This window comes from Arvicanthis niloticus, chromosome X (genome assembly GCF_011762505.2).
Source record: "Arvicanthis niloticus isolate mArvNil1 chromosome X, mArvNil1.pat.X, whole genome shotgun sequence".
In the NCBI taxonomy this organism is placed as follows: domain Eukaryota; kingdom Metazoa; phylum Chordata; class Mammalia; order Rodentia; family Muridae; genus Arvicanthis; species Arvicanthis niloticus.
The window spans coordinates 11361012-11383031 of record NC_047679.1 but is presented as its reverse complement, the minus strand read 5'-3'; the positions used below and the strand labels follow the sequence as shown (position 1 = coordinate 11383031).

The 22020-nt window shown below is 46.1% G+C and overlaps 2 protein-coding genes across 8 annotated transcripts in view; both read left to right on the top strand.

The window, feature by feature from the left end:
• The window catches only part of Otud5 (OTU deubiquitinase 5), a 30298-nt gene extending 16718 nt beyond the window's left edge, over window positions 1-13580 (top strand). For 5 of the 7 annotated variants that reach the window (XM_076918532.1, XM_076918535.1, XM_076918530.1 and 2 more), the window contains 7 exons: window positions 5641-5705; window positions 5792-5948; window positions 6051-6199; window positions 10387-10590; window positions 11860-12061; window positions 12146-12259; window positions 12533-13580. In XM_076918532.1, the coding sequence (XP_076774647.1) occupies window positions 5641-5705; window positions 5792-5948; window positions 6051-6199; window positions 10387-10590; window positions 11860-12061; window positions 12146-12259; window positions 12533-12657 (1016 nt within the window). In that variant the 3' untranslated portion in view covers window positions 12658-13580. The remainder of the gene's footprint in view (window positions 1-5640; window positions 5706-5791; window positions 5949-6050; window positions 6200-10386; window positions 10591-11859; window positions 12062-12145; window positions 12260-12532) is intronic. The other 2 variants (XM_076918531.1, XM_076918534.1) reach the window with 1 other exon arrangement.
• Window positions 13581-16352: 2772 nt separating this feature from the next.
• On the top strand, window positions 16353-21923 carry Pim2 (Pim-2 proto-oncogene, serine/threonine kinase). The gene is made up of 6 exons (XM_034484701.2): window positions 16353-17085; window positions 17213-17322; window positions 18157-18207; window positions 19752-20124; window positions 20549-20725; window positions 20827-21923. Exons 1-6 carry the CDS (start codon window positions 17025-17027, stop codon window positions 20988-20990), a joined length of 936 nt encoding a protein of 311 aa, XP_034340592.1. The 5' UTR covers window positions 16353-17024; the 3' UTR covers window positions 20991-21923.
• Window positions 21924-22020: the final 97 nt, after the last annotated feature.

The window sequence follows — 22020 nt, the reverse complement described above, 5'->3', positions numbered from 1 at the left end:
TTTTCCATTTTGCCAGGGGAATCCTCAAACAGAAAAACTTATATCTCAGATTGGTAGGAGAGTGGGACAGGGAATCGCCCAGAGGTCTGAGGTCATGTGTCTTCCCCATATGTGTGCCCAGTGGAACAGTTGGGTATATATACCTTGTCATACCATGGCTACTTGATAAGTGAGTAGGACTTTTTCCTGGCGGCTGCTTCCTCACTGAGGCCAGGGTTCCCACAAGAGCATGAGTTCAGTGGAGAGCAGACTAGGTTGCTGTTGCCTTTGTAGCTCTGTCTGTCTACCACATTTGTGTGCTTGGTTTTAGGTTCTCCACAAAAGTTAAGCTTCCTTCCTTTATTAAGCATGTATGTGTGTGCATGCATGCACCATAGTGTGTGTATATGGAGGTCAGAGAAGAACTTATAGGAGTCTGTTCTCTCCTTCCTCCTTCCATTCTGTAGGTTCTAGGGATGGAATTCTCTGGTTGTCAGTCTTGGCAGCAGGTGCCTTTACCTCTTGGGCCATCTGCATAGCCCTGAAGTTTTCCTTTCTGTCTTTAGCAGAACTTAATGGTAGGGAAACAGTCAGGTAGCAACCTGAGGAGTAGATGGTTCCCAGGTCCCTCCAAAGCAAGAGAAACCTTGTCATTTATAGCCCTTTAGAGATAATGTGGACTTGAGCCAGTAGAGGGAAATAAATGGTTCAGCCAGTAAAAGTGCTTATTGCTGAGCCTGGCAACCTGAGTTCAGTCCTTAGGACTCAAGTGATGGGAGGAAAGAACAGACTCTCACAGGTTGTCCTCTGGCCTATACGTGTGCTGGGGCATGCAGATGTGCAAAATAGATAAATGTAAAAGTAAGTAATAAAAAAGAAAAGAAGTGGAGCTGGAGAGAGCTCAGTGGTTAAGAGCACTTGCTGCTCTTCCAGAGGACCCCAGGTTGGGTTCCCAGTACTCACAGTGGCTCACAACTTTTCGTAATGCTAGTTCCAGAGGACCCAATGCCCTCTCCTGTTTGTAGGCATCAGGTATGTATGCATGCAGCACACATGTACATGTAGGCAAAACTCATTCATATACAGTAACTAATCTTTGTAAGGGGAAAAGGGGAAAAAGTAATCTCTATCTTACTTCTTATAAGCATGGGAAAACACAGGTTACATTTTAGGGAGCCTAAGGAGGGAGGGCTTCCCCATACAGCAGAGAAGGATGAAACAAGTTTGCTAGAAGTGTTGGTCATTCCTCTCCCACCGATCCCTAGCAAAGGTTGGGAAGGAAGTAGTATCCATTCCTAGGTATGCACAGCTTCTTGTCTAGTGTCCAATCTTTCCTGATTGGTGACAAGGGCATGTATTCACTGTGGTTCTCTGTTATGGAATTGGTCATGTGGGTATTTAGTCTCAGAGGTTTCAGTCTTTTGTAGGCCCTGATGACTGTATGTAGGCACATAGATGCCCTTCCTCCGTATCTTTGTATGTTCAGGGAAAGCAAAGTAGTGTTGTGCATGGGGAAGAATGTTGATGTTGAATCTAGGGAAGTGTGCAGCCAGATATTTGTTATCTCTGCTCTGTCCCAGGCCTTTCCCTTGTTCCAACTAATTCCTTGTGGATTAGCAGGGAAACTGAAGTAGACAGGATCAGGCCTAGCCCTAGGTCACTGTGGGGCAATGTCACTTGGGACCCCCTATTGCCTCCTTTCTATCTTTGGCTCTAAATATGTGAGAAGTACGTAATCCTAGGCCAGCTGTGATACTTCTGTATTAGTGCCTCCCCCTACCCCCTAGCACATATAACTTTGTTCTTGGGTGAGGATCAAATGAGTTGTTTTAAAAGTCTAGTAAAACTAATGATAGTGTTGTGCTGAGAATTTGTGAGCCCTACTTAGAAAGAGAACAGAGGTGGGATCTAGCGGGGGATCCCCTTCCAGCTGGACCCTGGAAAAAACAGGTGCATATGGTCAAATGCAGTGTTAGCAAGAGGAGGAGTTTCAGTTTCTTTCAAAACATTTTCTCTGAATTCCCCCTGTATTTGTGGGTCTAGTGGGCCACCCTTTCTCCCACCTTGTCCGCCCCCCCCCAAAGGAAGTGCATCCCGGCCCCCACATGCTAACCTGGGAGGAAGAGGAATTTTCCTAAGGACTGAAGTGACAGGGGTAGGAAAATTAGAAAAGCTAATTCATATGCTTTATTACATTGAGGTTTTTTTTTCTCTTGGTGGGAAAGTACTGTTTGTATTTCCTTGATCTAGAGATTCATTTATTATTATTATTATTATTATTATTATTATTATTATTATTATTGTTTTATGAGACAGGATTTTTTGTGAGCCCTAGATGTCTTAGAACTCACTCTATAGACCAGTCTGGCCTTGAACCCACCTCTGCCACCCAAGTGCTGGTACAGGTGGTGCATACCACCACCGACCAGATGAGATTTGTATTTTACTTCATGTTAATGATTAAGGTATAAGCTGGGCATGGTGTTGTACACCTCTAACCCCTACACTTGGAAGAGTAAAGGAGGAGGATTGTTGTGAGGTTGAGGCCAGCCTGGGCTACATATTGAGTACTATTGAGTACATATTAATTATAGCCTGGGCTATAATTGAGTACAATTTAGCCAAGTGTCTAAAACTAAAAAATAAATAAATAAATAAATAATAAGGAACAGCTTCTAATGAGTGCCAGGTTTTTTTTTTTTTAATAGAATCTGGGAAGAGCCTATAAATACTATATAATTTGCCTGTACCCAAGGACCCAACATAAAAAGTCAGTATTATTACTTTGATAGAAATTTGGTTGTCAGAGTTTTAAACAAAGGTGCAGGTCAACATTTGGACCATTGAATTCTGTAAGGAGAACTAGCAGTGCTTGTAATAGGGGTAGCCCTCCTGCATTTGGGGCTTTCCTCTGGTGGAGGAAGTGCAACAGAAATGAGGAAGGGCTTAAGAAGCAATTTTCTCAGCACTCTGGTTAGCAGTATGATAGGAGTTGCTGTCCTTATGACAAATGGAGTGTCTGTTTTTGTTTGTTTGTTGTGTTGTGTTTGAGACAGGGTCTCTATATAGCTCTAACTGTCCCTGTCCTGGAACTCTCTATGTAGACTAGGCTAGTCTTGAACTCACAAAAATCCCACTGCCTCTGCCTTCTGAGTGCGGAGAATAAAGACATGTGCCAGCATTCCTGGCCTAGAGTTTCTGTTTCTGACTACTGTTTATACTTTAGGTACTTGAGGTCTTGTAGTCCCATCCTCATACTGAAGATTGAACTTAATTAGCATGCCATATTCTCTCATAGAGATATATTTCTATCCCTCCTCTATAGTCTTTACTACAAGACCATTTTAAGTGGAGAAGAGTTACTGTCCCTACTTTATGGATGAGGGCATTTCAACTCAGAGATGAAAGGCCTTGTCCAGTTCCACACACTTAAGAGGTGGTACGGACTTTTACCAGACAAAGGCAAGATAAAGGATCCCCCTTTCCCAAATCTGGCATCTAGCTCTGAAATCCCAGGCCTCTAAGTTAGTTACCTTCTGTAGGAGATACATGTTTCCCATTATCTCAGCCCAGCTCACCAAGCCTGATAACCCACCTCTATTTAACCTTTTCACTCCCATCTTAGTTCCTGTTTATGGCAGCTGCAGACTGCACTGCCTCCAAGCTGAGCCTACAAAAATAGCTCCTCCAGCAGCCACAGCAGCCTCTGTGGTCCTGGCTTCTAAGAAAGGCAGCAGCAGCCCCCCCCCCCCATCCCACCCCCAGCTTGTATGCAGGACATGTGACTTACTGGAAGTACTTGGGGGGGGGGAGTGTGGCCACAAAAGCCACATCCTTGTTTACATTGGTGAAGGGGCTACCCCTTCCTGCCTTCACAGCCCCTTCTCCACCCCTCAGGTATCGTCACCTCTGGGATGACTTGAGGCTGGAGCTGCCCACTTTCTATCTCAGTGCAGCCTTTGATTGCTGTACCACACAGAACCCTTATGGAGGGAATCACTGGGCAGTGAAGACCTTCTGGCAAGTCTTCAGAGAAGTAGACTGGCAGGCTTGCTTTGGTGGGCACATTCCCATTCCTAGCATCCCCTGCCCCTGTGCCCCAGGGGGATCCTGTTAGAGCAGTGTATCTCTGGGGAAACACAGGGAAATTCCCTTTTCAAGGCAGCCAGTGAAAGTCAGGTTTGCTTAATCTTCGGGCCCACATTAATTAAGAGACTCCTGCTTCCTGTGCCTCGGCCTATATGACTGCTCAGCAGACTGTACTCAGTTTCTTTTACTATATCAGGTCCTGAGCTGCCCCTTATCTTCAGTGGAGGCTTTGTGTAATCAGTCTGTGTACACCTTTGAATTGGATGATAGAGGGGTTCTACCACTTTACACATACTGTGCACATTGTCCACAAGAAACCTGTCGGGTCCCACCTGTTTGGTTTCCACTTCACAGAGGAGGCATAGGAAGCCCAGAGGGTCAATTGTCTCTGGCTAGTTACCTCACTAGTTACTATTTGGCAGAACTAGTGTTTTCCTTCCTTCCCTTCAGTTTTTAAGATTCTAATCATAGCCACGTGAGGTGGCGCACCTCTTCAACCCAAGCACTAGGAGACAGAGACTGGTAGATCTCTGAGGGAAAGGAAAGAAAATATTCAAATCATGGTGGTAGCTTATGCCTTTAATCCCATCACTCAGAAGGCAGAGGCTGGCAGAATTTTGTGAGATTAAGGCGATCCTAGTCTACATATACCAGACCAGTCAGAGCTACATACTGAGACCCTGTCTCAAAAAAAAAAAAAAAAAAAAAAAAAGATTCTATTTTTTTTTTTTTTTGTGGTGGTAGGTATTGAATATAGGGTTTGGTTTGGTTTGAAACAGAGTCTCATTAGATCTCATGTGATCTAGGCTTTGAATTTGGCAATTCTCTTGACTCAGCCTATAATCAAGGTATATACTGCCCCCCTTTTTTCCCCACAGAGACAGGGTTTCTGTTTATCCCTAGATGTCCTGGAGCTCACTTTGTAGACCAGGCTGGCCTCCAGAGTGCTGGGATTAAAGGCATGCACCACTGTGCCCAACTTAAAAACTTTTTGTTATTTCATTTTTATTAGTGGACATGGAGATCGGGATGGCCACACAGGACAACTTAAGGGAGCAATTTGGTTCTCTCCTTCAACTGTGGGAATTGGGGATTGAACGCCAGTGCCTTTATCCACTGACCATCTTGCTGGCCCTTGACTCCGCTACTCTTACCTGTATACCCTATATTTTTTTACTCTTCAAGATTGTTCAACTTTGCTACTTGTTTTTTTTTTTTTTAGACAGGGTCTCATGTAGCCTAGCCTGACCTTGAACTCATCATAGCTGGAGATAGATGAAGATAATCTTCCGGTCATCCTACTTCCACATCCGGAGGGCTGGGATGATAAACATGTACCACTACACCTGGCTGATGTGTGCATGTTCAGCATGTTTTCAGCCCTTGCTTGTTATTTACCACCACTCCATTACAACACAAATGAAGTCTCTGGGCCTTGGTGTAGAAAAGGGACTTTCCCTAGTCCTTCAGCCCATCTTCTCCCTAATGATGTTCTGTGACTCTGTGACTCAGAGCTCTGGTGGTGACAGGTCTGACCCCATCCTCTCCTTTGTTTTATCCCTACATCCCCAGCTGACCAGGTGTATGGAGACCAGGACATGCATGAGGTTGTGCGAAAGCATTGCATGGACTATCTGGTGAGATCCAGGGGAGGCCTTGGGGCAGCAGGAGGGTAGGGGATCCCCGTTGCACACAAACCTTAATTTTCCAATCTATTCCACAGATGAAGAATGCCGATTACTTTTCCAACTATGTCACAGAAGACTTCACCACCTATATCAATCGGAAGCGGAAAAACAACTGCCATGGCAACCACATTGAGATGCAGGCTATGGCAGAGATGTACAACCGTCCTGTGGAGGTGTATCAATATAGCACAGGTACTTCTGTAGTGGGTAGGTGAGGGACTGACTAATGGTTCCTCATCAGAGCCAACCATACCGGGCCCCCTGTGGATGCTCCCTCCTTCTCTTTCCCTGCAGAACCTATTAACACATTCCATGGGATCCATCAAAATGAAGATGAGCCCATCCGCGTCAGCTACCACCGGAATATCCACTATAATTCAGTGGTGAATCCTAACAAGGCCACTATTGGTGTGGGGCTGGGCCTACCATCATTTAAACCAGGGGTAAGTGGGTCCCTGTGCCCCAGGTATTCACTAGATATGGATCATTGGCCCTTATCCCATAAAATGTCTCTCCTGAAGTTTCACCTCTATATAAGATTTTAGTGAGTTACTCTTGATCAGAACTCATTCTGTGGTTTTTGACTTGCCTGTCCATGAGCTGGCTCATTCATGTTATGCTTGTTGAGAGTGGCCTTTTAGGATATAGAACTCAATTTGAAACTGTAGGCTAGGCCTTGGACTGGATATCTAAGCTTCCACACAGATCTTCTCCAACTCCAGAGCAGTTACAATTGGGGTCACAAACTTGGAATGTAGCCCTAACCCATAGCTTACTGGAATGGACCCTATTGGCAGATTGTATAGCTTGGGCCTATACTGAAAGTACTTCCCACAGGCACAAGACCAAATAGGTGTCAGAAGATTGCAGTTCATTTGCCCAGCATCCACTGGCAGATAATCATTCATTCTCATAGTCTCACAGTCTCTCTCCTCTCATCTTCCCTGCTCCATCCTCCCTCCTTTCATCATGTCCTGGGATCCTCCCTCTTTCCTTCCTCCTAGGCTCTTTCCCCTACTCCTCACCCCACTTCCTCTCCTCCCCACCCCCTCTCCTCCCTCTTCTCTATCTTCTCTTCACCCCCTCCTGGGGGTTTTGAAGTCTTCTATTCAGGTTTCACTTCCTACAAACAGAAGGTGGTCCTGCCTCATCTTAAGAAACAACATCAACATACCCTGGAACCCTGGGGGGGGGCTCCTTTCTTTTTTTTTTTTTTTTTTACTAAATTTTAGAAATGTTTTAGATTTGCAGAATAATTAGGAGAATATTAGCATTTCCATATGCCCTGCTATGATTAACATGAACATAATATGTTTGTTGTCATTTACAAATTAGTATGGATCCATTAAGAACACATTTCTTCAGTTTCTTCTTAGTGAACCTTTTCCAGGATTCTGCCTCACATTTAATTGTCCCCTTTGACTTCTTGTGACTTTAACAAATTCTAAAGAATTTGACTGTTTTTGTTTTGATCTGATGACCCTCTCCACAGTTTTGCCTTTCCTGAATGCCATACAATGGGAATTAAGCTGTGTGTATATAGCTATTCCAGAATGAATTTTTTTCCTACTTAATATCATTTAAGCCGGGCAGTGGTGGCACACGCCTTTAATCCCAGCACTTGGGAGGCAGAGGCAGGTGGATTTCTGAGTTCCAGCCCAGCCTGGTCTACAGAGTGAGTTCCAGGACAGCCAGGACTACACAGAGAAACCCTGTCTCGAAAAAACAAAAAATTATATATATATAATCATTTAAGAGTCATCTGTAACTAAACTGGCTTGACTATTTATTTCCTTTTTCTTTAAAAATCTGAATGTTTAAAAGTTTCTCTAATTAATAGACTTAATTGTTCAAAATTCACGTTTATTTATTTTGGGGAGGGGTGTGTGGAGGTCTATAAACAACTCAGTTCTCCTTGTTCATCAGGCTTGGCACAAGCGCCCTGAGCTATCTTGCCAACCTTCAGAATAGTTTTCTCAGTATACAGTTTCCATCTAGTCTCTTCTCCAGGCACAGAGAACTATGTGTGAATGTGGTACATTTGCTACCATGTATGAACAGATACATTGCTATTAACCTGAAGTTGCTACCTCATTCCTTCCTCTTGTATTGATGACCTCAAAAATCTGAACTGTTCAAAAGTATTGCAGAGAAATTCTTTTTTCAGTGTTGTTCTCGTGATTTTACTCTGGATTTTGGGTTTGGGCAGAAGAGCACAGAGATGTCAAAGAGTTTGTATTAGGAATATGATCATGAATGACTGTTGATGTTAATCCTCTGGCATAAGTCTGAGGAAGATTCCCACCTGTTGACTGCTGTATTGTTAGAAAGGAAATGACACTTAAGGAATGGGAATTATGTCTGTCTCCCTGAATTTATGTAAATGTAAGCTTAGGGTTATTGCTGCTGTCTCTAGTTAAAATTCCTTGACCATTTGCCTCATTCTGGCCTTTTTCTTGAGTAAATTTCCCTTTTCCTGAGTAAATTTTCACTTTAAAGTTTAGAAAACTTTGACCACCACCTAGCAGTCATTTGCATGACTGCTATTTACATATACATGTATAAGCTGGGGCAGACTCATTAACTGGACCCCCTGGAGTCCGGTGGTATCCACAGTTCTTTTTACCTTTAGTGTTACTGATTCTATTCATTTTCTAAGTGCCTGAGGCCACCACCTGCTTGTCTTCGCATACATTTGTAACTTGTTTAGGTGGTTTTGTCCCTGGGAGCCTTACTTATTAACTAATCTTTAAAAAGCGATTAGCATACATTAAGGATTAGTCTTTGTTTTGTAAAGTTCCTTGGGCTTTGGCAGATGTATAACAATAACCTTGCATCTATCTTAGGCACCTATTCATTCTGCTAGTTTCAGCCCCTGAGGGCTCCTCACTTTCTCCTTGCAACCATTGCTTTTGCCTATTTCAGAAAGTCAAGTAATTGCAATCATAAGTATGTAGGCTTTTTAAAATGCTGCTTTCAGGTAGCAATATGCATTAAGGTTCTTCCATGTTTTTTCATGGCTTGTTAGCTATTCTCTCTTATCACTGTTCCATTTGTGGAGGCACACTGTTGGTTTAATCATTCACCTATTTGAAAGATATCCTTGCTTGCTTCCAGGTTTTGATGGTTATGAACAAAGCTTCTGTAAACTGCAGTGTTCAGGTTTTTGTTGGAACTTAAATTTTATAATTAGTTGTATTAATATCTGGAAGCAAGATTTCAGAATTATAAAATCATGCTGTGATTTATAAGCAACTGCTAGACTATTGTATGAAGTGGCCTGATTTGTTCCAGTCGCCATCACAATGAATGAAAGTTCCGTTCTACTTCTTTCCCAGCAATTCATCTTTCTACTTTTTTGAATTTTAGCCATTATCAGTGGTTTTTTTTTTTTTTTTAAGTTTACTTGATTGTTGAATGTGTTGGACATTATTTTAATTCCATACCACTGAGCTTTGTCCCCAGCCTGAGTATCTTTTGCCTGTGTCCATTATTATTATTTATAACTTTACTTGTGCAGTTAGGTTGCTTACCTACTTTTCATTTTTGTCATTTTGTAGTGCTAGGAATTGAACCCATGTTTTTGTGTATGCACTTGTTATCACTGAGCTGGCCCTATTTTTAAATTGGCTTGATCTAACCGTTTTATACATATATTTCCTCTGGTGTGCTCCATGATAGAAAATTATGTTGTTTAGCATACATGCATTTATGTATGTTATATATGTGTATGTGAAAATGATGTTGCTAGGGACATGGTGGTACATGCCTGTAATTTTAGTATTCTTGAGGCAGAGGAAGAGAATTGTGGGTTCAGACCTAACCTGGGCTACATACCAAGCCATTATTTTTGAAAAACAAATCATTAACCAAAACTTTATGAAGCAGTATTTGCATTTAATCCCTGAAATATACTTTGATGTTCTCTCTTAGTTCATTAGCCTCATCTCTCTGGGTGCCGTAGCTCATGCCTGTAATCCCAGTACTTGTGAGGCTGAAGCAGGAAGATTGCCAGGAATTCCAGGCCAGTTTGGCCTTCATAGTGAGTTCAAGGTTAGACCACGCCATGACCCTCAGAAAACAAACAAATAATGCTGTAGTGTCTTACAACTTGATGTGATGTTTTCTCATACAGTGTCCTAGCACCCACATGATACCAATACTGACCCTTCATTCCTTCACATAGCCATACCCAGCCTCATATATGCTTGATCCCTGCCTCCACTTCATGTCTGTACTTTTTTGTTCATCTTTTCCTTTGCCTTATCTGAGAATATATGAGAAAGGCTTCAGCATTGTGAAATTGAATCATTGCTAGGTGAGGCTTCTTTAAATGAAGGGCTAGACTGAAGAGCCCCTCTTATCTCCAGACTTTATGCTTCACTTGAGGTGTCTTGGGTTTGGGCCAGTATTTCTGACCATAGGAGTTTCAGAATGCCAGGTCTTATATCTAAGCCTGCTTTCTTCAGTTATGGATGGATCTATACACAATCTGCAAGGAGTACTTTGTACAAATAACTTCTGTGTTGTCTTGGCAAAGGCCTGTAGGCCTGCTTTCCTGAGCCCATTCAGGCTCTTACCTAGGTTCAGAACATCACCGCACATCCCTGTTCCTCTCCCCCCCTGGCAGTTTGCAGAGCAGTCCCTGATGAAGAATGCCATAAAGACCTCAGAAGAGTCATGGATTGAACAGCAAATGCTGGAAGACAAGAAACGGGCTACAGACTGGGAGGCCACAAATGAGGCCATAGAGGAGCAGGTGGCTCGAGAATCTTACCTGCAGTGGCTGAGGGATCAAGAGAAACAGGCCCGCCAGGTCCGGGGACCCAGCCAGGTGGGTCATGGTCTCTGTCATTGGCCTGACCAAGACCTGTTACTTCTTATCTTTTGGCCCCTAATTAACAGGGATAAAATAAGACATTTTGACATCTGGGAGAGAGGGAAGCTCCCAGTCCAGTCTATAACTCATCTCATCTTTAGTCTTGGCATCGTACCTTGGAACTCTCAACACTTGATTTTAAGGAGTGAAGGAGAGCAGCTCTTAAGAAATGAAGAGAGCAGCCACCAGTGCTGGTAGCACAAAGGAACAATGGATAGCTACAAAGATACCAGCTTTTTTGGAATCCCTTTGCATGCTATGTTCTGTACTGAGGATGTAAAGCCTTTCCTTCACTATCTTCAGTGATCCCGTCTGTTGAGGCAGATACAGCATTTGTCAGGCCTGTGACTCTGCTTGTACAAGACCAGGAGAGGAGGGGGTTGTCTAGTCAGTTGTATTGTTAGGGTAGGAAACAGGGAGGCAGGCATTTGGGGAAACACAGAGGGGTTTGGAATGATTAAATGGTTACAAGAGCTGAATAATCTGCTCAGCAAGTACTTATTGTAGGCCTGTAGCAGGAAACAGGAGTTCCTATTTCTAGTGTAGTGGGGTACATTGTGAACCTAGAAGGCCAAAATACCTATCCTTAGGCTACTCAGAGTTTTCCCAAGTGAAATAAAATACTCATAGTGAATAAGTTAGTTGGAGGTATGGTGGATGAAAAATGGACAGTTGGTACAGGGATAAGTGAGGCTGAGTGGAGATGGTCTGAACTCACAGAATTAAACAGTCGTCAGGATAAGCCTCAGCAGATGAGGTGAGGGAAGCCCATAGAAAGGGGATTATAGTGTGGCTAGGTTGGATACTGGCTTGTGAATTCTGGAGAGGACTTTGCTTTTGTTCTTGAGGCAGAAACCATGGGAGGGCTGTGAACAGAAAAAGGACTTGAAAAAGAGTTAGGACTTGACAGGATCACCCTGACTGATTATAGAGTGAATCTAAGGGAGAAAGCAGGGTTGAAGCAGGAAATCAGTGAGGAAGAAGCTCCCAAGGGTGACAGGTGAGGGCACTGTGGTTGTGGTATGGAATCAGGATCTCTTAAAAGAATAGGACTTTGTCAGATGCCTGCAAGGATATGAGAGTGGCTAAGCAGCTTTCCCTATAGTCCATTGTGCTACATTAAAGCTGTGCTGTAGCCAGGACTCTCGAAAGGGTATAAACGCTGTGGCACAGGAGGGTCATAGCTGGTGTAGGTCCTTATCACCTTTTCCTTCCCTACTGCAGCCCCGGAAAGCCAGTGCCACATGCAGTTCAGCCACAGCAGCAGCCTCCAGTGGCCTGGAGGAATGGACTAGTCGGTCCCCACGGCAACGAAGTTCAGCCTCGTCACCTGAGCACCCTGAACTGCATGCCGAGCTAGGCATTAAGCCCCCTTCCCCAGGCACTGTGTTAGCTCTTGCCAAACCTCCTTCACCCTGTGCACCAGGTCAGTGACTTGCTTTCAGGGTGCCTGTTTGGGCTAAGAGGCTCTGCTTGGTGGGCCCTACCTCTGATTGTTCATCTGCCTCAGGTACAAGCAGTCAGTTCTCAGCAGGGGCTGATCGGGCCACCTCTCCTCTTGTGTCCCTCTACCCTGCTCTGGAGTGCCGGGCCCTCATCCAGCAGATGTCCCCCTCTGCCTTTGGTAAGCCTCCTTAGGGGATGGGCCAGCTGGAAGTTGGGAGAGCCTGGAGGATTTTTGAAGCCCCTGGCCATCTCCAGGTCAGAGGCATGAGGGAAAATTTCAGGCCCTAAAGGTTTTCTCCACAGTGGGTCTAGTGGGGCTTCACAGAGTTCAGGGAGTCAATGAGTGACTGGGACCTGGATGGACTTTTCCAGAGCCAGGGGTCAGACAGAAAAAAGGAGAAGTGGCCTGAGGCCCCCCCATCATCATTGTCCTCTTCTCTCTCCTGCCCAGCAGGTCTGAATGATTGGGATGATGATGAGATCCTAGCATCGGTGCTGGCAGTGTCCCAACAGGAATACCTAGACAGTATGAAGAAAAACAAAGTGCACAGAGACCCACCCCCAGACAAGAGTTGATGGAGACCCAGGGACTGGACACCATCCCCGATCCCCCACTCCTGCCCTTTGATGCCACCCAAACTTCTTTGGCTTTCTTCCCTCTTGGCTTCCTTCCTTTGTTTCCTCTTTTCCTTCTTTTCCACTTCCCTCTGGCTGGCCCACCCATGCGCTCCATCCATCTCATCCCTGCCACCACCATTGGTCTCTGCCAGCTGATGTGCCCTGTTGCCCCCTGCACAGCACCAACCATCTCAGCATTCCACAGGGGACTCTGGAAAGGGTGCGGAAGGTAGGCAAGAGGCCCACAGAGACAGACCAGCTGGCAGCCAGGCAGCCCCAGAAGAGAGACATTCAGACGAAGGAAGTCTTCTGCTCGCCTTTCCTTAAAGATCAGATAAACTTGTCACCCCTTCCCAACAATGATGACAGGAAAAGTGGAAGTGGGGAATTTTCCTTTTTAGTACTCGAAGAATCTGAGCCTTCAGTTTTAAATTTTTCTTGATTAAAATGTGCTTTATCTCACAAAATCAACAAATCAAAAACAACGTTGGCCCTGTGAGGATGGCATCTCTGGAGCTAGGCAGGCTGGCCATGGGACATAGAGAGCAGGAAAGAGATGGATTTCTGCTGTCTTTTTGGCCCCTAGTTCCTGGGAAGGGCCAAGGATATGAGCCAGAGGGAAGTGGCAGGAGTTGCAGATGGCAGACGGGCCTTGGACAGTGAGACCCTGACCTTGCTGCATTGCTTTGCCTTCCACCACCACTAGTGTGTTTGGAGTCTTGAGATGGAGTATCTTCGGAAATCATGGCCACTACCCAAGATTTGAATTTAGGGAGTGGGAACAGCCTCAGCAGTTGGGGCACCAGTGCACTGCAGGTGTTGACAAGATCCACCATCTGTAATGTCCTTGGCACAATAAAACCAAATGTCAGTTTCCCTGAGCAACTCTATTCTGTGTGGGACAGGGTTGGATGGGCCTCTGGGAAGCACAGGGTTTGGCTTGACCTGAGCTCTGCTTGTTCTCCAGTAGGTGCTGTCTGTAAGCTGGGGTTCATCTTTGATCTTCTGTTTATTAAGTTAACTTCTTGTTGAGTGCAGTCTTGAGACTGATGGCAGAGACTAGACTCTCTAGAGCCCAGTGGCTTGACACTAATCTGAGCCACATAACCAAGATAGTTTCTTAAAAGAACAAAACCAACAACAAATAACTCTACAACTGGGTCATGTATTTGATCCCAGCACTGAGGAGGGCAGAGGCAGGTGGATCTTTCTGAGATTCAGGCCAGCCTTGTCTACAGACTGTAGTTGCAGGTGAGCTGGGCTACACAGTGGGACACTTTTATTAAAAATCATAAAGCTTCAGAACCAAATGGACTGAAACAAGCCCCTCCTCCCACCTGCCATGTTTGCATTCAGCCTGGGGCTGATTAAAGACTGTGTGTGAGCCAGAGGCCAGGGCTGACTGGGTCTGAATTTCCACTCTCAACCTTAATGCTCATTCATTCTTGTGATGATCTGATGAAATAAACAATCGGTAATTAGTTAGACTAGTTCAGTGACAGTGACCAGAGGTGGTCCTTGCCCAACTCTGGTTTTAGAAGTTGGAGGATGAAATGGCTAAATTCTTTTTTGTTGTTTGTTCCTCAGGTCTGTTAACACCTCTCTCTGTCCATACCCCTCCTAGGGTTTGTAAAGCCCAGCTTGAGAAGGCTGGCTGGCCCTCAGGTTTTCTCAGAACAGTATTATTCCCCCTCCCCCATGCCTCAGCGGGCTTCCTTTCAGAAGGCTGTGTATGGTGGCCCTACAGGTGAGGGTATGCTTTGCTCAGTGGGTGCCTGCAGGAGATCTGAAATACTGGGTCAAGCATGAGCACACCAAGAGGTTTGATTTCAAATCTCCCTTCCTTGTCTAGCTGTGTGGCTTTGGGCTCTCTGAGTTTCAAGTGTCCCATCTGCAACTACAGGGGTCACTAATGTCTGCTACCTCATGCTCTCTGATTTGTGAGTATTGACAGAGAATGTGTATGGTCAATAATGTACTACTGGGAACAGTACCTGGTACATTCTTAGAGCACAAATGTTGGGGTTATTACCAGACTTTAGGGGCGGGAGTATTAGTGTATTTTGTAAGTTTGTACCATTTGGCCTCAGCCTGCCTCTTGCTACTCTTGGCTTTTACTTGCAATTTACCCTATAACCCTATCTTCAGCTACCATCCTTATTTGTCTTTTAAGACAGAGGGATCACTTGAGAAAACCTGTGTGGTCCCATTTGCACTCTCTTCTGTCTACGACTATTCCTAATAACTGTACTATAAATAAACTTCTGGGCTGGGGCTGTGATGCTTACTTATCTTGTTTGTGTGTGTCTTAAGATCTACCCCTCCACTAAAGCCTGTCAGGCTTATAGGAAGACACCTAAGAATGGTGGGCAAAAAGGGAGATTACGTGTAACTTTTCTGCTTTGTGTGTATTGTCTGTGCCTGTGACTACAGTCTTGAGTCTACCAGGTTCTCTGAATCCCAGTGTCTCTGGTTGAATGTGTATGTGTCTGTTTCCGATGAGGCTTGTTTCCAGGTGTATCAAAGTGTGGGACTCTGCCTATGACAGTTTGTGTCTGGTATCGGAGAGGAAAGAAGTGCATGTTTGCGTGGGTCTTTCAGTGACAGTACATCTGTAGTTTGGGTACTTTCAGTGATAAGCTGTGTGTCTGATAGTGTGTGTATCTGATTTGGGCCATTTTTTTGTTGTTGTTTTGTTTATGTGGTGAATTGGAGCACATGGATGATTACGTGCCTGCTCTGGAGCAGTGCATGTATGTATGTATGTATGTATGTATGTGGAATAACTGTATATTCTTGTGACAGACTGGGTCTTATTTCAGGGGCAGCACAAATATTTCTGTGAATGTACATATCTGGTGGTGCTGGTGTGCTTGTGACAAGTTTGTCAGTTTCTGGTGGGGACATATCATGGTGTTAAGTGGCCCCATGGGACACTACAAGTAAAGTCATATCACTGAATGTTTCTGGGATATTTCTGAGCACATCGTCATGTACATCTAGGTTAGGACAAGTCTCAAGTAATGTATCTGATTATATCTTTAATGGAAGTTCCCCCCTTCTCAGTGTATGTGTAGGTATGTTAATTCCACACACGTTTGGAGGTCAGAAAACAACTTATGGAAGTCATTTCTCCCCTTTCACCATGTGGGTCCTGAGGTCAACAGACTTACCTGAAGACCTTTTGTTTTAAGACATACATATTCTCACATGTTGCCCTCGGATTCTTGATGGTCCTGACCCAGCATACAAGTACTCAGATTTCACTCTTCCTGGCCTCAGGGCCCTCTGGATACTTACACACATACATGTGGCTGAGGCCCTTGTACCATTTCTTAAGCCTTTCAGTTCCCAGCTCTTTTATAAGAACCAAGTCCTGCCATTATAGATTCTAGACCCAGACTGGGTAACAAGGCTAAATCTAGCCATGTTTGTGTAGGATAATGGCAGCAAAAGCACCCTACAGGTGCCAAATTGCCATTGTCTCCTCAGCACCCCTTTTGACGATGGTGATGAAGAATGTTATCCTTTCCTGAAGAGTGGACCAGCTCTTCTGTAAGATTACGGTTTTGAAGCAAAGGCTGCCTTGCCTGTTGTTGGGTGAGAAACACCCATGAGAGAGGATTCTGTCTAGTTCCAAAAAAAAAAAAAAAAGCAGGTTTGTCGTCTCTTCACTGATCCCAAGGCAGCAAAGGCGATGGCGGCAGCAAACCTGCGTCCTAGGAAAAGAGGCTGCGCTTTTTTTTTTTTTAAGTGTGTACACACACCCCACCACACTAACAACCAAAACAAACGCAGTTGTCGCAAAGGGATTCCCAGAACCTGTTCAAGCCTGCGTGTATGTGTATGTGTGTGTATGTTTGTGTGTCTCTTGTGTGTGTCTGTCTGTCTGCCTATGTGTGTGCGCGCGCGCACGCGCGCGCACCCTTCTACATTTGCATACAGGCCCTGCCTCCGCGGAAGAACCTGGCATGTATTTTGCATAAGGGGCACTTGAAACGTTGAGGGTGGCATGCAAATAAGGGCTGGCTCGGATTGGCTGAGGTACAGCAGGTGCCGCGTCCGGATTGATCAAAGCCAGGTGGGCGGGTCTGTCGCGCAGGGCGACTCTCCCGGGAGGCGCGTGCCCCGGCACAGTAGCGTTGGGGCTGGCGCGCGCGACGAATCTTAACGCTGCGCCGTCTGCAGGCGCTTCCGGGCCACCAGATTCCCTGCCTTCCACCCTGGCGCCCCCCAGCCCTGGCTCTCCGGCCGCTCTGCCCCGGGCATCCACGCCCTGCGGGCTCAGCGGATTCAGCGGGCTCAATATACGCAGCACCTCCTCCATGTTGACCAAGCCTCTGCAGGGGCTTCCTTCGCCCCCTGTGACCCCCACGCAGCCTCCAGGTGAGCGTAGCCTCCTCTGTCACAAGCAGGTTGGGTGGACTGGAATGATGGGTGCTGGTGTGGGGGCGAGTCACGGCTGGGATCAGAGTACACCGCCACCCTGACTTCCTCGCCTTCGGTTGCGTAGGAGGCAAGGATCGGGCAGCTTTCGAGGCCGAATACCGACTTGGCCCCCTCCTGGGTAAGGGAGGCTTTGGCACCGTCTTCGCGGGACACCGCGTCACGGATAGACGTCAGGTATCCCCTACAAGGGGTTCTAGGAGGGTCAGGTGTTTTGGTGAAGGGTGGTGGTGGGGTTCCGGGAACTGGGATGCCAGTTGCTCCAGTGGGGAGTCTGCGCCTGCAAATGTGTAGTAGAATCATAAGGAGCAGGGTTGCTGTGAGTGTGAGTGCGCGTGTGTCTGCAGTCCAGGTGGGTATGGGGGTGGGCAGGATTCAGGGCAGGAATTCTAGAAGACTGGTGGTTTCTACTAGGGAGGGAGCAGATCTTCAGGTCTGGACCCCAAGATCCATGGAATTGAGGTGCGTGAGCGTGTGTGTCTGAGATGAGGATGTTTTAAAAGTAGGTGTTAAGTGTGGAGTCGTGAGAACAACAATCCAGATCCAGAGTTGTGCCCTGGAGATGGATAGGATGATGGAGGAGGGCTTGCGACGTCAAAAAACTTCGAATTCGAATCTGGGGATATGGGTCAGTGGTAGATTATTTGTCCACCATTCACAAACACTGAGTTCAATAACCAACATCCGCGGCGGAGGGGGGAGCATGTAGGGAGACAGTGGGGGAGCGAGAAAGCAAAAAAATAAAAAAATAAAAAATAAAAAAAAATCTACAACTCCATTCTAGATGTCAGGGGGTCTTGATGCTTTCCTAACAAGAGCCCAGGCGTAAAGATATTAGGTGAACTTGCTTCTGGCGACTTAAGTGCTGGATGGGCATCCGAGCTCCGATGGGTGTGATAGGTATGGGAACTAGGAATACGCATGAAGAGAGAGACTGGAATTGGGAAGAGGGTCTAGATTGGGAAGAGTCTGGGATCACCTGCTGCCCCCTTATCACAGCCTTTTTTCTAGGTGGCCATCAAAGTAATCTCCCGGAACCGTGTGCTAGGCTGGTCCACCGTGGTGAGTGTCTTTGGTGTACGTCATGACCCATAGACTCCATCACGCAACGCACCCACAGCTTTTTTCTAGGGGACATATGACTCCCTGGGCCCTGAAACCGTGAGAACCCCACCAGCCTGTGATTCCTGCCTTCGTGTGATAGTTCTGATTTCACCACAATTCCCCCAGGGCCCTGGATTCTCCCCTCAAACTCTCTCCTTTCTCATCCTTCTTCCAAACACTGCTTTTGGGGCTGTTCGCAGGACATGCTGGTGGGGAAGGAGGGGCCTAGGTCACTGGTTGTCATGGTGATTGCTGGCTGCTTCTCTCCTGCCACCCCGAGAACGCTAACGGACATCAGGGCGGGTCTGGGCAAATTGTAGGTAAGAGAGCTCCCCCTGGCGGGCCCTTCAGGTAGTCTGTGCCGGCCCGTGAACTGAGGGGGGGGGGGTTTGAGCTTGCGCAGTAGCCGATTTTGCGTCTCCGTGAGAAAACCTGTCTGCGGCTGTGCAAGTTGGTGGGCCTGTAAAGGACCCCACCTGAGGCAACAAGACTCTAGGCCGTCGCTGCCTGTTCCTGGTCTGGGGCAGGGGCCGTTATTGACTTTTGCTGGTTGATAAGTTTGACTGACAAGACAGCATTTGGTAAATGTTTACTCTGTGCCTGGTCTGTTGCAATTAATCAGTGTAAGCTGTTTTGGACAAATGAAAGCCAAGATTGATGGTGCACACCTGTAATCCCAACAGTCAAGAGGCCGAGTCACTAGGATTTCGGTGAATTTGAGGCCAGCTTGGGCTACATGGCAAGATTCTGTCTCAAACACGAGGCAGAAAATTTGAAAACCAGAGGATACCTCTGCAGTGGTTTAATTTATAGGCACTTTGCAAAGTACGACATCATTTTTTAGAATTCATTATATGCTAGATCCCTTCTGTTAACTGCTCTGTCTTAACATCCTGAGTTCTCTGTTACTAAGGACTATTGATCCTCGAGATATGCTAGTGAGAAAACCACAACACTTATACAATAATAGTATTTAATCTATTAGTATTATTAATTTAATAGTATTTAGTTCCGTGCTAGTCCCTCTTTGCTGTAAAGTACTTCCATTTACAACTGAGTATCTAGCGTGCATAAAAACTGTCCTGATGAGGATCTTGACGAGCAAGATAGGTAAAATTATGAAGGTCTTACATTAGAAAATACCTTGAAGGCCAGGCATGGTGGTGCACACTTGAATCCTCTGGCAGTAGAGGCAGGTGGGTCTCTTGAGTTCCAGTCCAGCCTGGTCTATGTAGAGATTCTGTCTCAAACGCCTTCTCCCTCAAACCAGATGAGAACACTTCAATTTATCCAAATAATCTACTGACCTACTACATGCCAGATGTGTGTGGTCTCTGTTCATTTCACTCTCCAGTGGACTTGAACCTTTAAGAGGGTACTAGGGTCTAGGAAGGGGAGCCCAACCAAAATCAGTTCTTTGAAAATAAACTTTGCAATGTCGACAGCAAGGCTACAGACTTAACACTTGCCTTTTTTTTTTTTTTTTACTTTCCACCCCCCAGTCAGACTCAGTCACCTGCCCACTTGAGGTGGCACTGCTGTGGAAGGTGGGTGAAGGTAATGGCCATCCCGGCGTGATACGCCTGCTTGACTGGTTTGAGACACCAGAAGGCTTCATGCTGGTCCTTGAGCGACCTATGCCTGCCCAGGATCTCTTTGACTACATCACAGAGAAGGGGCCACTGGGTGAAAGCTGTAGCCGCAGCTTCTTTACCCAGGTGGTGGCAGCTGTCCAGCACTGCCACGCCCGTGGAGTTGTCCATCGTGACATCAAGGATGAGAACATCCTGATAGACCTGTGCCGGGGTTCCATTAAACTCATTGATTTTGGTTCCGGCGCTCTGCTTCATGATGAGCCTTACACGGACTTCGATGGTAAGGCTACCGCTTATGGTGGGAGGGCTGGTTTTAACCATTCATTCTTCTGGCTTTTGAGCTTTAGTATTAGATTATCCTTGTAACATTTGCCCCATGCCGTAGACTTTCAGGTTCTTTATTCCTAACACTATATTCTCAAGCCTAGATTCCCAATAAAGTTCATCTTAGAAGAGTTTCTTAACTTTTTGGTGTGGGGGTAGGATGGGGTTTGGTGTGGTTTTTGGTGAAATGATCTTCCTGTTAATGTGGAAGTACTCCTTTAAAGCTACTTTGCTGCTAACAGGACTCTGCGGTTAAAGTTGAAGTGCCAGTGGATACCGATACCCTCCTTTTACTTTCCAGTTTGGACTTGTAGGGACACAGGGGTTGAGGAAAGGCATCACCAGATGAGAATCTAATCTAATCCTTGGCTTGTGTGCAGGGACAAGGGTGTATAGCCCTCCGGAGTGGATCTCACGACACCAGTACCATGCCCTTCCAGCTACCGTCTGGTCATTAGGTGTCCTACTTTATGACATGGTCTGTGGGGACATTCCCTTCGAGAGAGACCAGGAGATTCTGGAGGCTGAGCTTCACTTCCCTGCTCATGTGTCCCCAGGTGAGGGCTGTCATTCATCCCAGCCCAACTGGCTTCATTCTTCCCAGGTCTGGGTACCCCTTGCTCACGGCTAATCTCCCTTGTGCTTCTTGACCCTACAGATTGCTGTGCCCTAATCCGCCGGTGCCTGGCCCCTAAACCCTGCTCCCGACCCTCACTGGAGGAGATTCTGCTGGACCCCTGGATGCAAACACCAGCTGAAGAAAAACCCATCAACCCCTCCAAAGGGAGCCCTACCCCCTTGCCCTGGTCCCTGCTTCCCTAGACCCAGCCAGGCTCTCTGGTTAGAATCCCATGGTCATGCTACAGGGATAGATGGACATCTGTTGACCTGGTTATACAGGTTGTTAAAAATCCAGTATTACTAAGGTCAGGGAATAGGGATCAGGGGTCAGAAGATGATAGCCAAGTCTGCCCAGTTCCTATCCCAATTCTGGGAAGGAGCTCTCCTCCCAGAACCTTTGGTCCCTAGTTTGGGAGGGGGAGTTACTTGTTTCTTGTTCTGTTAAGGATGTTTATTTGGTTGGATTCCTTCCCTTCTGAGCCCTAAGATTCTTTATTCAGACATTGTAGTCCCTACACTGGCACCTCCTATACTACTACCACCACAAACGTAGACACTTAGTTCAAATGCTCTCACTTGGGCAAGGGTGCTTTCCTTAAAATCACCCCACCCCAACCCCAGCTGCTCTTTAGCAGAAGGGCCTTACCCTGGGATCTCATTCAGTTGCTGCTTGCCTGCCTTAGCCCAGAAATGATTATTCTGGGGAGGTAATGCCCCATTAATTAATTAGCATCCTAGTGCTTTTTTTTCTTTTTGCTTTTTTTTTTTTGTTTGTTTGGTGAGGGGACCCTACTGTTATCCCAAGTGCTCTTATTCTGGTGAGAAGAATCTTACTTCCATAATTTGGGAAGGAACGGGAGATGGACATCACCGGACACCACCAGAGACTAGGATGGGATGGATGGTTTTGGGGGGATGAGATGGAGGAAATAAGTCTTACTGTTGTTCTCCTGGGGTCCCCCCTCTCCAACTTTTGCTGCCTCCTCCTGAGCCAGGATTGTCCAGTGGTTGAAATGTAAATACTTGTGTACTGGAGATGGAGAGACGAGTGTGCCCTCCTGTCCCTTCTCCCCCTGCCTGGATTATTTAAAAAGCCATGTGTGGAAACCTATTTAATAAATAATGAAGTCACAAGTGGATGGCCATTTATAGAGGTAGGCATTAGTGGGGCATCTACTAGATGCTGAGTTTAGGAGGTAGCTGGAGAAAAATCTCAAAAAGGGGGAAAAAA